Source organism: Melozone crissalis, unplaced genomic scaffold (genome assembly GCF_028551555.1).
Source record: "Melozone crissalis strain CALT ecotype California unplaced genomic scaffold, PUWL_Pcris_2 ptg000034l_1, whole genome shotgun sequence".
NCBI lineage: Eukaryota > Metazoa > Chordata > Aves > Passeriformes > Passerellidae > Melozone > Melozone crissalis.
Window position 1 is genome coordinate 5,017,337 of NW_026535812.1, and position 14,680 is coordinate 5,032,016.

Below are 14,680 nucleotides of genomic sequence, written 5' to 3' on the forward strand. Positions count from 1 at the left end.
TGTACAGGGCTCCAGGGGAGCTGGAGAAGGACTTTGGACAAGGGGAATGGCTTCCCACTGCCAGAGGGCAGGCTTAGATGGGATATTGGGAAGGAATTGTTCACTCAGAGGGTGGGGAGACCCTGGCACAGGTTGCCCGGAGCAGCTGTGGCTGCCCCATTCCTGAAGTGTCCAAGGCCAGCTCGGACAGAGCTTGAAGCAGCCTGGGATAGTGGAAGGTGTCCCTGACCATGGAAAAAGATGACCCTTAAGATCCCTTCCCAGCCCAAATCAGTCTGTGATTCTACTGTTAATTTCACATTCATGGTTGTATGTTTAAGGACAGCTCTGCCAGACAAGATTTTACCTGAGTGTTCACACAACCCCAGTAACAGAGCTAAGCTCAGCTCTCTTAGATCTTTAACAGGCATTTCTGGCTGTTCAGTGTTGCCTTGTCCCAGTGTTACTGTCGGGGCCTGATGCAGCATTGCAGGGCTCACCTCCTTCACCAGGAGTGTCTGGCTGCATTGCTGGGCAGCCGTGAGGGGAAGCTGTTGCCATTTTAGCTGATACTTGTGCTAGCAATGTTTTAAATATTTAGCTTCCTCTCCCTGCTCCTGAATCAGCTCAATCTGCCTCTCTCTGAGTTAGAGAGGGTTTAGTCTGTGGAGATCAGAGCATTCCATCCTGCTGGAAGGTGAGTCAAACATTCAGCAGAGAGATCTGAACTCCCCTGGCCATGCCCATCTCTCAGTGTCCTTTGGAAATTATTAATATTCCAGTTTGTTCTGGTGATTTAGGTGAGTCACAGCTGGTCTGCTTTCAAACTGCACTGGGGTGTGTGCAGGAGCCACCAGTGACTGTTCCTCTCATCTTGGCCAATCTAAAATAATTTATGTGCCTCTTGTCCTCCAGACTGGCCTTGCTATGAGCTCATCCATTTATTTCAGGTTCTTACCTGCTTACATCTGGGGAGAAGGCTTGAATTCACCTCTCCCTTTTTTCCCACAGCTCTAGCAAACAGTTTTCCCTGGGTTTAGTGCCTAAACTGCAGCACTTTCACCTCCCATATATCCTTTTAGAAGATAAATGATCATACTGAAAAATAAATGCCTTGTGCCAAATGCTTAAAAGAGTAATTTATTAGCAAATCCTACAAACTGGTTTGAGCATGGTGGGGATGCATTTCTAGAGAGGAAGAATGATCAGAAACGTGGCATTTCCCTAAAAATGGGAATTGTCTGTGTCCAGGGATGGCCCTGAGCTCCACATCCACATCTGCACTCCAAGACTGGAGCTGGAACAGGAGCTTGGGAGAGGGAGGTTTTGACAAGGAATTTGATACACACTCATGGCATGCTCATTTAAAAAATATAGAAGGGACTCTGCAGGCTGGAAGGGAGGAGCAGAAAATAAAAAGGACATCAGCAGCATGTTGGACCCAAAAGAATACACAGGATCTTTGCTGCTGGCATGTCACAGTCATCCAAGTGCAGAAGATACAAAAAGTGACCTTTCCTTTATTCTTTTAGACCTGTGTGAAGTTTCATTTCCAGAGTTCTCCCAAAGGTTTATTCTGAACCTCCTGCATAGTTTCCTTTGCAATGGACTTGATTTCTCTGTGCAAGTCTTCAATGCTCTTTGAAGCATCCACTGTCTGTTTCCAAGACAACAAAAATACAGGACAGGTAACAGAGAACACAGAAATGAGAAAAACCTTGCTGTTAACATCTGCTTACCCCCCATTACTCAATGTTATTCTTCCTGAGTAGTGAAATGAGCTAATTACACCTCCTCTCTGCAGTTTCTGGAGAAATCAAAATAGGTAGGAATAGACACTTAAGAAGTAGAAGTGAGGGTGGGTGAAGATAAACAGAAGGAACTGCTGCTGGATGTTTTTTAGTGGCAGTGTCTGGGGGGTGTGTGACAGAGGCAGGTAAGCTGGGGATTCATCCCAGGTCTCCTGGAACAGGGAATTGCCCTCTCTGCCACATCTCACAGTGCCCTTGGCTGGTCCCCAACGTGTCCCACTGAGCAAAGTGGGAAGGGGCAGCACAGGGATGTGACAGGCAGAATCTGGGAACTCCCACTAGAGACCCTCAATCCATTACAACCCCATTAGAGTTAATTCTCACCTTCCAGTTGAGGCTCTTGTCCTCCATGAGGCAATAGAAGCACTGAAGAACTTTCTCTTGGAAGGAGCTGGTCTCATAACGTTCCTGTCCAAAGTTGCCTCGTTCTGCTGCTGCTTCTGGGTTTAACTGGAGGAACAGGATCAGGTCTGGCTTTGGGAGCCCAACATCAGGCTGTTTGCACCAGTCCAGGCCAAAGTTCTGCCCCAAGCAAGGACAAGACAGTGTGAGGTGAGACACACAGACAGGACAGCAGCAGGTTGGCTGGGGAGTGAGGTGGGGAAGGAACAGCCCAGGATGGCAGGGATTGCAACCCAAAACTCAGCACAGGCCATGAACTGATGGGTGATAGCCCAGGTGGCCATGTGGGAATTCAGCCCTGCTCATTGGGGGCTGAGCAAGTTTTGTCCGGTGTTCAGCACCTCCTGTGCCTATTTAAGCTGGAGAGAGTGAAAGCTTTTCATGCCTCTGCTGCAGATCCCATCTGAGCTCCACCAAGGCACATTCTGAGCCTCCACACAGCCAGTATCACTCCAAAAAACTTGCTGAGTCCAGAAGAAAGCTGCTCCCAAACACAAACACCACACAGCTGCAATGCAGCTCTCTCTGAGCCCATGGAGGCTCCTTCCCAATACTCACCTCCTCAGGAATTTCAGCCCAGACACAACAGATGCAGTTTGCCAGCTTTTGCATTTTGCTGACACGTCTGAAGAGTTTCACCAGGGCATCCATGAATGAATCCATGATGTTGGTATGACTACAGAGTTCACTTACTGCTCATCCACATCTTAATTCCCTCTAAGAGGAGCTGGCACATCTGCCCTCCAGTTTTCCCCCAGATGTTCTGTATCCTGGTAATCTGGGTATTTTTGGGATGTATGTGCAGTGGGTTTTTCAATCCCATGAGGGGATAAGAGGAGCTGAAAGGGCCACAACATTTTGGGTGTGAGCTCTGGCAGCCAGCAGACTTTTGTGTTAGGTATGGGCATCAACATCTCCCCTTCTCCTGGGAATGCCTCTTGAGTGAAAAATATGCCAAAGTCCATCTTTTAAGAAGCAGAGGAGGCCCATTCCAGCAGCAAAGGATGCCATCCCTGCTTCCCAAGGGTGGCATCCACATGGCTGAGCCCTACAGGTCACCAGCTACATTCAAAGAAATGCAGACACTTTAGGACACCCTTTTTCCCTCACCAGAAAGCAGCAGGGCATTCCTTGCTGTGCCCATGTGGATTTGGGATCATTATTTTGGGGTGATCAGCTTGTGTTGCACATCCTGGCTCTTAATTTGGGGCTTTTGCAGACACCTAATTAGCACCTAAATGTTTCAATGCATTTGTCTCAAGCTACACAATGCTCAGGCAAGCAGGAGGGTGGGAGAAGATGCAGGTGAAGGTTGCAGGGCTTGGGGGCCAAGGATCTCCTCAGTCCCTCCAGGAAGCAGGAAAGGCTTGGGCAGGAATGAATGCAGGTCACAGCTGGTGCTGCAGGCATGGCTGGAGCTTCTGTGACCACTCCTGGAGGATTGGTGGCTGCTCAGCAGGAACAGGACACTTCTGAGGGAGTGGGACAAGTGTCTGTGCAGAATGGCTCCAAGGGAGGCTGACAGAGCTGGCTTTTCTGAAAGCCAAAAGGCACAAGGGGGAATTCCCAAGATATTGTGAAGAAATTCTTCCCTGTGAGGGTGCTGAACTGGTTCAGCCTCAGCTGCCAGATGTTTTAATCCAGTACAGCACAGGAGATGGAAAAATGGCACCAATGATTCAAAAAAAAACCCCCAAATTGTGGGATCTGAGCTAAGATTACATGGGCAGGGTTAGATGGGATATTGAGAAGAAATTCTTCCCTGTGAGGGTGGGCAGGCACCTCAGGGTGCCCAGGGAAGCTGTGGCTGCCCCTGGATCCCTGGAAGTGTCCAAGGTTGGACAGAGCTTAGAGCAACCTGGGATGGTGGAAGGTGTCCCTGCCCATGGCAAGGACAAGTGGGAAATTCAGGCTAAGTGAAGAAAACCACTTTTACTCAGAAACTGAGCAGAGAAGAACCCAGGAAAAAAATGGATCTACATCCCTGAAGATACTCAGACCTTGGCTGGATGTAGGCCCAAGCAGCCTGCTTCTGTCAGCCCTGCTGGAGGCTGAATTCCACAGGTCCCTTCTAATGCACGTGGTTCTGTTCCACAAACAGATGGGCCAGCAGCCTGAGCAAGTACACAGAGTCTTTAATAAACTTCTAGAATCATTCTCCAGAGTCACAGAGGTCAACTTCCAGTCCAGACTTACAATAAGTCACCAAATAAGTTTTTCTGTTTGTTGTGGGGGTGCGTGGGGCCATGTTAAAATCTGAGCTGACCCTTCCACCCCCCACCTCCCAGAGGAATGGCCCCTGGGCCATCCACACCAACAGCCTGGTACAAGAGAGGGGCAGGGGCTGCTGCAGGTGTCACTCACCCCTTTGGCACTCGTGAAGGCCACTCCAGAGAAGGCATATCTGTCAAGCACCACCGTGATGCCCTGCTGCAGCTTCTCCTTCATCATCGGTCTGGAACCATGGGGGAGATAAAATAACAGAGCTGCACTCCTCTATGGTGACAGAAATTAAAGGAGTTAGTCTAAAACTCCAAATATCTCATCATTAAGGGAGGTCAGCTGTGTTGCAGGTGAAGAGCTGTTTGTATTCCCCACCAGGCACTGACCAAACACCCCCTCATGCCACCCAAACTCAGGGTGCCAGCACTGGGCACTGCTCTAGGCACCTCCAGGGATTCCAGGCAAGATCACAAATTAATTATATTGACATGGACAGCTCAGTCCCCTTCCCTTTTCAGGTGGTACAGCAGACTTTGTGACATGCTCTGCCATCTTTATTCATGACACTTCTTCTTAGAGCTCACTTGTGTGCCTTCTGCTTAACTGGCACTGCCATCACAGCAGAGCCAGCAAATGAGAACATTTTGGAATCTGTATTTCCAGGTAAAAAAACAGCCACCAGTGATTCCCCCACGTCCACACACAGGCTCTGTGCCTAAAGCAAGGACAGCCAGTTATGGCTGAACACAGCCTTTGGCTCCAGGGGAAATTTGGGCACAATTCCTTAAGCACTGTCACTCACAGGGGCTGCCTGGCAAAGCAGGGTATCTTCAGGAAAGAGAATAAATTCACTAAATAAATAAAGTCTGAACTGGTTCAGTCTCAGCTGCCCAATGTTGTAATCCAGCACAGGAGTTGGAAATATGGCACCAATGATTCCAAAAAAAGCCCAAACTGTGGGATCTGATCTAAGATTACAAGGGCAGGGTTAGATGGGATATTGAGAAGAAATTCCTCCCTGTGAGGGTGCTGAGGCCCTGGCACAGGGTGCCCAGAGCAGCTGTGGCTGCCCCTGGATCCCTGGAAGTGTCCAAGGCCAGGCTGGACAGGGCTTGGAGCAACCTGGGACAGTGCAAGGTGTCCCTGCCCATGGAACTGGCTGGGCTTTAAGGTCCCTCCCAACCCAACCATTCTGTGATTAAATCTGAGTCCTTAAGACCCCATTTCCAGCCTGTTCCCCTATCTGAACAGAATCACATTCTTGTATTTCTGTGCCCCCTGCCAACTCAAACCCCGAGGGAACCCACCCCAGCCCTTTTCCTTTCCCAAGTGAGCAGACACCACGTTACACGTGCTCCCAGCGGTTGGCAGAGAAGAGCAGGTGGATGGTGTGGTCCTCCAGGTTCTTCTCCCTGCCCAGGTAGGAGCTGATCAGCTGCCCAATCTCTGTCGTTCTGTCTGCAGGAAACACAGAGCATGCAAAGGCTGTCCTGAACTGCTCTTCCCACCGGGGTGTCTGTCTGTCTGGGTGTCTGTCTGTCACGGGTGGGAGGCTGGTTTGAGCAGGGCAGGGTCAGTCTGTCTGTCACGGATAGGCTGAAATCAGTCTGTCTGTCTGTCCATCAGAAGGTCTGTCCAGGGTGAGGGGGATATTTATTTGCCACAGTGGGAGAAAGTCAGTCCATAAAGGGCTGGATCTACCTGCCTCTGACAGGCTGGGGAAGCGGAGCTCAGTCCATCCAGGATGAGAGTCTGTCCGTCTGTCTGTCCGGGACGGGAGGAGTCTATCCAACCTAGGGGGTCCGTCTGTCTGTCCGGGACGAGTCTATCCACCCGGGGGTCTGTCTGTCTGTCCGGGACGAGTCTATCCACCCGAGGGTCTGTCTGTCTGTCGGAGGGAGGCGGTCTGTCCGTCCAGGGTGGGAGGGCTCTATCGCTCAGCGCTGGGGCGGTCCCTCCGTTCAAACGCGGGCCCGCCCAGAGCTCGGGCGCGGCGGGAGATCCTCCAGCCGGTTCCCCGCCCGTTCCCTCCCCAGCAGCGTACCCGGGAAGCGGAGCAGGTCGGCGGGGTGCCCGGCCTCCCTGAGGGCCTCCACGAGCCGCCGGCCCTGCGTGCTCTTCCCGGCGCGATCCACGCCCTCCAGCGCGATCAGCGCCCCGCGCCGCGCCGCCATCGCCGCCCGCCGGCCCCGCCCCGCCCTTTCCGCCGCGCCCGCCAATCGCCGCCCGCCCCGCCCCTCATGAATATGCAGCACCCCCGGCGGCGGCGGCCAATGGGAGGCGGGCGGGCCGTGAATACGGGATGAGGCCGCGGGCCTTGTCATGCGGGCCCGGCGGGCGGCGGGGAGCGGCGCGCGGGCCGCAAGATGGCGACTGCCATGTACCTGGAGCACTACCTGGACAGTGAGCGCGGGGCGCGGGCGGCGGAGGGGCCGGCACGGGGAACGGGGCGGGGGCGGCGGGATCGGGGCGGGGGCGGGGGCGGCGGCGGCGGCAGCGGCAGCGCGGGAATTAAAACTGCGCCATGGGCAGCGCGGGGGAGTGGGGGGGGGGGGCGGCACGGGGATTGCGTCATCAGCCGGCGTCGGGTTACGTCAGTGGTGTGCGCTGGGGAGTGGGAGTGAAGCCATGGCGGCTGTGGGGGGCCGCAGGGCCGGGTCCTGCTCTTGTCCCTTTTCACCGCTCCGGACCCCGTTTCCGTTCCCTCCCTGTGCTCGGGGTCCTGCCCCCTCGGCTGGGCCGTGGTTCTGGGTGGTTCCAACACTCAAGGCCTGCTGAGGTGAGCGGGCACTCACGGTGCGTGAATCCCAGGCTGGGTTTGGTTTGGTTTAGAATTCATCTCGTTGCAGCCCCTGCCATGGGCAGGGACACCTTTCATTGGCAAGGTTGCTCAGAGAATTGAGTAGCGTTTTTATTGTAGGTATTGAGAATCTGCCGTGCGAGCTGCAGAGGAACTTCCAGCTGATGCGGGAGCTGGATCAGAGGACGGAAGGTACGTGCAGGTGTTCCGGCAGGCAGAGCTGGGAGAGCCCGGCGTGGAGGACGGGGAGAGCCCCCTGGAGGCCGGGCTTTAGGGGTTATGGCTCTTCCTTCTCTCAGGCTCAGTGCTCTGCAGGGTTTGCCTCTCTCCGGTGAGGATCCAGCTCACATGGCACGACTTGATTTTGTTTGCAGTTCACATTCGTAGCTCTGTGATCACTCTACTCAGTGGCCTTCCTTCCAGTGTTTCCATATCTAACAAGTTCTAGACTCCTGTGTGCCTTGTAGGATGATTTTTCTTCCTTTTTGAAGCTTTTGTTGGTGTCTGGCTGCACATTAATTATTTTAACTTGGAACCATCAGGGCAGTAAGTGATGGCCCAACTAATAAAATGTTCTGAAACTTGTGAACCCATGGGTTCAGGTCATGATCTTAACTGTGAACTAACTGTAAATTAACTTCTGAATTATCTGTAGAACACTCAAGAAAGCAGAATCACACCACAACTGCCAAACAATGAACACCTTTAACTTAACAGGTTTTGTTTTTAAAAAAGAAAATGCATTAAGGAATTGAGGGGAGCATAACAGCTGTCAGGAAGGGTCTCCTAAATGGAAATAGAAAAATAGAAATACCTGATTTTTTTTTTCTTTTTTCCAGACAAGAAAGCAGAGATTGACAGCCTGGCAGCAGCTTACATTGAGTCTGTGAAGAACATGGTACCTGAGGAGAGGGTGGAGCACCTGAGGAAGATCCAGAGTGCCTACAGCAAGTGCAAGGAGTACAGTGATGACAAAGTGCAGCTGGCCATGCAGACCTATGAGATGGTGAGCCATGGAAAAATGGGCATCCTCTGGAATGCTGCATGTGGAGATGCCTCAGAGTGTCAGCTTTCCCTCACTTTTTCTTCTTTTTTGACCTACATTTACTACCAAAACAAATTATTAGTCCTTTTTTATGTTTCTCTCTGTTGCCGTCCCCAAAAAGCTTTCTCCTTTAGCACCAGGTTTCTCTTTTGCTGAAGAATTAATGAGTTTATCCCCCTTGGAGGTGGCTTTATCAGCAGTACTCCTCTGCTGTGTGATAATGCCAGCAAATTTACCCCACTCCCTCCTCCCCAGCAGCTCTCTGCCACTGATAATTTATGTGGGACACACTTAGTTAAAAGCAAATTGGGGTTTTTTTAAGCCAGTGGAGGAACAGCTGGAATTCTGCTCTGTTGCCTTGGTTTATTGGACATCAGAATTTCCTCAGAGACCTTGGGAGAAAACCCCATTCCTTAACATGCATCCCATTTCTTAAGATGCATCTTTCCTCTTTTTTTTTTCCCTTTTGTCCCTTGAATAATTCTCATCTCCACCTGTTTTACCCCTGGATGAAAGCTGAGTGAGGAGAATCCTTTTGACTGTACTAAGTGTTTGTTGTCCAGCTAGCAGAGATGTTTGGGGTTTTGCTGCAGCTGCAGTAGGTGTTTGGCTGCCATCAAACACTGCAAAAAAGGGAATGATGTCCCAGGAATATCAATGCCCTGATAATTAGTGCACTTATTTAATGACAAACTATTGCAGCAGCACAATTAACAAATTGCCTGTCAGTTTGGTGGGGGGTGTGGCTTGAAAATCCCTGTTCTGAAAGTCACTTTATTGTAGCCAGGGTAGTACCAGGTACTTAATTAGTGTGTGTTGAGTTGATATTGAGGATAGCCAGCCTCTGTCTGTATTTTATTATTAAACTTTGATTCACATGACAGTGGAGTACCATGGGGAAAACCCAAACTGCTCTGCTCAACACGTTTCAAGAACTGCCTCTGAATTTTGAAAATTGCAGGGGCAAAACCAATTTTTTTAGTATCTCTCATCTTGTTTTGTTCTGAAAATCATTAGTTTGAGTTGCTTTGAGTCTCTGTTGCCTCCCTTCTTCCTTTCCCTGCTTGTGGAGGGGTTGGATCCTTGTGCTTTTCCTCCTCATTCCGTCTGCGTGTGCCGTTTCCCTTTCCCCACCCCATACCCCTTTCCTGCCTCACTCTGCCCCACCACACTGCTCCTGCTGATAACAGCCGAGTTTGAGCCCTTCCTGTTTTTGTCTGGGGCTCTTTTTTTTCTGCTTTTGGGTGTTTCTGTGCAGTTCAGTTTGTGGTTTCCTCTCGGGGCAGGTGGATAAGCACATCCGCCGGCTGGATGCGGACCTGGCGCGCTTTGAAGCTGATCTCAAAGATAAACTGGAAGGCAGCGACTTTGAAACCCCTGCATCCAGGAGCCTGAAAAGTGGGTGAATTTTACACAATTGGGAACCTTTTCTATCACACAGTATCAAAGCAGGAAGGCTGAGATGTAAAATAGGCTGTTATTTCTGGAGGAAGGAAAGAAATTTGTCGTTCTGTTTGTTTTTAATGCTCTTAGAGTGGGCAAGAGATAAAGAGAAATGTGGTGCTGGGATCAAATTTACTGTCACTGTTTCATCCTGAAGTTGTTACTGGTTCTAAAGAGGGTGCTGTGCCAAAACTGCACTGCTGTAACAGTCTTAGCTTTGGGAGAAATTAGGAATTAAAAGATGATTTAAAATTAAAAGCAGCAGCACAGCTTTATGCCTTTGAACAACGAAATAAGGGGTAGGAGCAAGGAAGTGGAGATAAAAGTTATGTTAGTTATTGAGTAATCTATTAACTGTGTTTAAAAACACACTGAGATGAAAAAAACCACTGCATGTCTAATCAAGTGTGATGCTGTTTATGACATGCTGCAGTGCTTTGTTGCCAAAACTACAAACACAAGAGCTTGGTGCTCAGTTGTTATTAATTTGGTGTACTTGTGGCTTAAAAATGCATTTCAGGCAGCATATTCAATTACATATATAATAAGGATTACTCAGTTGCATATTAAATAGGGATTTCATGCATCAAAAGAACAGCTGGGGATGTTTCTGCTACTCAGATAAAGTGGTGAAGTTGGTTTTCCTTTCTAGAGGGACGAAGTCAGAAAGACAAAAGAAGCTCTCGTGGTCGAGGCAGGAGAACATCTGAAGAAGATACACCAAAGAAAAAGAAACTCAAAGGAGGGTAAGGCAGGGCCAGGCACAACTCCAGGGCCTTGGGCTTGACACTTGATGAATTTTCCACAGGCTCATATTACCCTGTTTATGACTCATGTCCAGATGGTGAGCAATGTTAAGAGTGCTCTGGTCTTACTCCATTTCATTAATGTCCTGCTTAGGACAGGCCAGCATTGTTAATTAACTCCTTGGTTGGCATGTGGAAGCTCAGCATGCTTGGAACACTCTGACTGGAAGGACAAGATCAGTCTCCTGTTGCTGTTGGCAAGCTGGGAGAAAATAGCTTTGATTTTTGTCACAGAGCTATTTTTAACACTTGCTTGTGGTCTTGATGGTAAAAGAAATTCACTTGGCCATCAGGACAGAAACTGATGTTGTGCTGCTGTTCTAGAAATCTTGGAGAATTTTGGGGGGTTGTTTTCAAAGGACTGTGTCCTAGGTAGCCTTGAATAATCTGTTTTGGTTTTGAGAGGCAAGGAGGAAAGCTTGTCCCCTCTCTGAGATGGGATTTATATTAAAGAGGCTTGGTTTATTATGATATTTTCAGGTGGCAGGAAACTAAAAGTAGTTTCTATGGACTGCTACTGGCATGTCAGCACATCCCTGTCAGGGTAAGAGGGTACACTCATGCCTGACAATGAGAAAAAAATCTATATTGAAACAGGTTGAGGAAAAACTCCAAACAGATTGTTTTACCCACAGCCAGGAGTGATCTGTATGATAATTTGTTACTTTACTCATGACAGCTACAAATCCCTCTCTTAATTCTTTCCAGTCATATTGTTATGTTTGATCCAGCCTACCTTATGATTTTAATTACTGGATTGTGGTAATGTAATACAAACTCTAAAACAGGCCCAGTGTGGTTTAGGGACGATACTGCAAAACACTGATTTTCCCAAGTAGGATTTACATCTTGAAAACATCAAATCCCAGAATGGTTTGGGTTTGGAGGGACCTTAAAGACCATCCCATTCCATCCCCTGCAGTGGGCAGGGACACCTTCCACCAGCCAGGGTTGTTCCAAGTCTGGCCATGAACACTTCAGGAATGGGGAGATACAGCTTTTCCAGGCACCCTGTGCCAGGGCTTCCCTCCCCTCCCAGGGAAGAATTTCCTCCCAGCATCCCATCTAACCCTTCCCTCTGGCAGTGGGGAGCCATGCCCTTGTAACACAGTGCTGTCTGCAGTTGAGAAATGTTTTGTCCTGACTCTGTCCTTGCCCACAGGTCTGAGTTTGCTGACACCATCCTGTCAGTGCATCCCTCAGACGTCCTGGACATGCCAGTGGATCCCAACGAGCCCACCTACTGCCTGTGTCACCAGGTGTCCTATGGAGAGATGATTGGCTGTGATAACCCAGATGTAAGCACTTCAGAGATTATTGATTTCCCGGTGTTTGTTGCCTCCCAACCCTGTACAGCCCAAGGAGGGGGTCCTTGCTCAGTTAGCTCAGTCCTTGCTCAGTTAGCTCATAGCAATGATAGGAATGTTTGTGAGCCACTAACAATCTCCTCTGTGGGTTTTTCCTTTCTCTTTTGCAGTGCCCAATCGAGTGGTTCCACTTTGCATGTGTGGACCTGACCACCAAACCAAAAGGGAAATGGTGAGTATGACAGCATTCAGCTTTGGGGTTTTTATCAGGCTGCAGTTTGCCTCAACAAGAATTAAAACCCTGCTGTGACCCAGACAGTTGGCATCCTCTGTGATTGGGGATTAATTTGAGAGTAGAATATAGAAGACAAACCTTGTTAAAATCCATTTCCACAGAAGTCTTAGGTACTGATGGGAACAAAACTGCCTGATAAACAGAGCAGGTTTTGACCTGAGGCTTGTGTAAACAGGGACATGTTTCATTTGAGGTTTGCTGCATTTTCACTACTTGTGGCTGTGCCTAAAACATACCCAGGTGCCTCTTTGTTTCACTTCTGGAGGCAAATTTTGAAGACTTGTCAGGGATTTACTACGTGCTTATCTTGAAAAGGATCATGGGATTGTTATTTTTATCTAATGAACTGTTTCAATCAAATTACCAATTGTCTGTCAGAAACAGGCTTAATTGTGCACAAATGTTAAAAACAATTCTCAGTCTCTGTGCTGTTAATTTCAGGAGCTATTTACTGCCTTTTTTTTTTTCCTACAGGTTTTGTCCTCGTTGTGTTCAGGAAAGAAAGAAAAAGAAGTAAGGAGTAGAGGGGGATACAGCGCCGAGGCAAGAAGAATTTAATATATTCCTTCATTCATGTTGCAATATTACCTTTGATTCTTTTTTGTTAGTCTATCCTCCATCTTTTTCTGGTATGATATTTAATTATCCAGTGGCCAGTTGAAATTCCTGTTCTTTCCTAAGACAATGACTTTGGGAGGGAGTCCCAAATCCCTTTGCCACGGAGATTTTATTTATGTTAGTCTTGCACAATAATACTGAGGGAGGATGTTGCCTTTTCTGGCTGTTTCGATTTCCCTGAAGATTCTTTGAGTACATCACTGTGAAGATGAAACCTGCAGTATTCTTGGAGAGAAAAGGTTGGATTTATTCACCAAATAAGATGAAGGCCTGAATTGTTAGCTGTGATTGCCTGTGTGGCACATGGGTAAATCAGGTTTTAGGGAAAGGCTCCATGAGGATATTTGTCTGTTCCCATGATGGAGTGGCTCTGCTGTTGAAGAAGGCCATCAGGAATGTTCTATTAGAACTTCTTGTCCTTTTTTTTAATTGGCCACATTTGCATGTTCTTGACTTCTCTAGCTGCCTTTCAGATGATGAATGTGAATCCTTGCATTAGCACAGTGTCAGTGGCTGCAGCAGAAGAGAGAGAGGAAATCAGGAGCTGGAAAGCAAAAGTCTGTGTTTTCCTTCCTCTGAGATACAGAGGTTGAGGGAAGAGCAGAGATAAGTCTTGGTTTTGTATCTGTCTCCTGCATCATGAGGCTTCCCTGCCTTCAGTGAAAGATGTAGTGGGGAAGGTATTCCAGGTTTCCTTCCTGCTGATGAAAGGAGGAAAAAAAAGCCCCAAACTCATGAACTTTGCTGGCTCTGGTCCCCAGTGGGTGTTGGTGGCAGCTCTGTGCAGGGCTGTGTGCTGCTTTCCATACCAGTGTGCAGGAGCTCTTGGTACAGGCTGCTGGAAAGGCACCAAGAAACTCCCAGATAAATTTTTCTTCTGCTGAAAAAACAGCACAGAAGGTTAAAAACACTTCTACTCAGATTCTGGCACCTGCTTCCAAAAGAAAGAAGGCTTTTCCTGTTACACTGAGCCTCTTACTCATGTTTTGCAATGAAGGAAAGTAGAACACAGCTCCTGCCACCTCTCCTTCCCTCTGTGGGGCTTTGTGCCTGCTGCTGTAGAAGAAACTTCTCAATTGTGAGGCAGCTTTTCTGTGAATATTGATTTATGGCAGGAAAAAATGATGGATTTTAGGCAAAAATCCCTGTCTTCAGGGTGCTGTCATTTCCAGTGGGATGTTGCAGGTGTCTTTACTGCATTGTATCACAGAGAGATGAAATTCTCACAGTTGTGTGCATGAAAATGCACATTTGTCATTGCTGCCTCAGAGTAGCACATGGAAAGCAGGCAGGGAAATTAAAGCCAGCATGCTGGATGGAAGGAGGAGGAGCAGCAGCAGGCACACAAACCTAGGGTTCAGTGAGCCCTCTTCTTTTTCCTGCCTCTTCATGAGAGCAAATTTGTGATACCTCATGAGCCAGCCTGTAATCCAGTCCTAGGGTTTGTTTTCCCCTCCCACACAATGGGTTTGTAGGCAGCTTCTCTTCCTGATTTTCCTAAGCTTTGTTAGTACTGGCATTGCTGTGGATTAAGCATTTGATTGGAAACAATCTCAAAATTTCACTCTGGAGATCTTGCTGGAAATGTGCCATGAGGGAAGGGAGCAGCTCTGGGTGAGCCAGTGTGGAGATGACTTCCCTCAGCTCTAAAATTCTGGTCAGGTAGGATAAAAAACCTCATTTTTAATAGTACTTTTGGGGCTTTGAAGAGCATTTTCCACTTGAACCAGCAAAGTAAAAAGGAAAACAAGCTCTGGAAGGTAGAGCCCTCAAAAGGAAGGATAATTTGCTAGGAATGATGGTGTGAGGTGCAACATTCTGTTCTTTACAACACCAGTGATATGTAAAGCATCTGAGATCTGATACCAGCAATAAACTCTCCCACTGGGAACATGCCAGTTCAGGGCTTGGATGGGCTCAGGAGCATCTCCTGCCCTTTTACACCTGGTTG

General features: G+C 48.5%; 2 protein-coding genes across 3 annotated transcripts; one reads left to right on the forward strand and one right to left on the reverse strand.

Annotated features, from left to right (window-relative positions):
- Positions 1 to 1,296: 1,296 nt before the first annotated feature.
- Positions 1,297 to 6,589, reverse strand: DTYMK (deoxythymidylate kinase). The gene is made up of 5 exons (XM_054282754.1): positions 6,460 to 6,589; positions 5,765 to 5,873; positions 4,557 to 4,647; positions 2,115 to 2,312; positions 1,297 to 1,636 (listed from the first exon to the last, which is right to left on the reverse strand). The coding sequence occupies exons 1-5, from the start codon at positions 6,587 to 6,589 to the stop codon at positions 1,526 to 1,528; spliced, it is 639 nt and encodes a 212-aa protein (XP_054138729.1). The 3' UTR covers positions 1,297 to 1,525.
- Positions 6,590 to 6,704: 115 nt separating this feature from the next.
- On the forward strand, positions 6,705 to 13,981 carry ING5 (inhibitor of growth family member 5). 2 transcript variants are annotated; one of them, XM_054282589.1, is made up of 8 exons: positions 6,705 to 6,818; positions 7,336 to 7,407; positions 8,055 to 8,221; positions 9,547 to 9,658; positions 10,356 to 10,449; positions 11,672 to 11,807; positions 11,987 to 12,048; positions 12,586 to 13,981. In XM_054282589.1, the coding sequence occupies exons 1-8, from the start codon at positions 6,782 to 6,784 to the stop codon at positions 12,626 to 12,628; spliced, it is 723 nt and encodes a 240-aa protein (XP_054138564.1). In that variant the 5' UTR covers positions 6,705 to 6,781; the 3' UTR covers positions 12,629 to 13,981. The 2 variants fall into 2 exon arrangements, with proteins under 2 accessions (XP_054138564.1, XP_054138565.1); XM_054282590.1 differs by lacking the exon at positions 6,705 to 6,818 and adding an exon at positions 7,138 to 7,194.
- The last annotated feature ends 699 nt before the right edge of the window (positions 13,982 to 14,680 follow it).

Coding starts and splice junctions, on each gene's coding strand:
- ING5 (XM_054282589.1), top strand. CDS start 6,782: ATGGCGACTGCCATGTACCTGGAGCACTACCTGGACA. Junction 6,819..7,335: donor CCTGGAGCACTACCTGGACA/GTGAGCGCGGGG, acceptor TTTTTATTGTAG/GTATTGAGAATCTGCCGTGC. Junction 8,222..9,546: donor CCATGCAGACCTATGAGATG/GTGAGCCATGGA, acceptor CTCTCGGGGCAG/GTGGATAAGCACATCCGCCG.
- DTYMK (XM_054282754.1), bottom strand. CDS start 6,589: ATGGCGGCGCGGCGCGGGGCGCTGATCGCGCTGGAGGGCGTGGATCGC. Junction 5,874..6,459: donor CGACCTGCTCCGCTTCCCGG/GTACGCTGCTGG, acceptor TGTTTCCTGCAG/ACAGAACGACAGAGATTGGG. Junction 2,313..4,556: donor CCTTCACGAGTGCCAAAGGG/GTGAGTGACACC, acceptor TGCTTGGGGCAG/AACTTTGGCCTGGACTGGTG.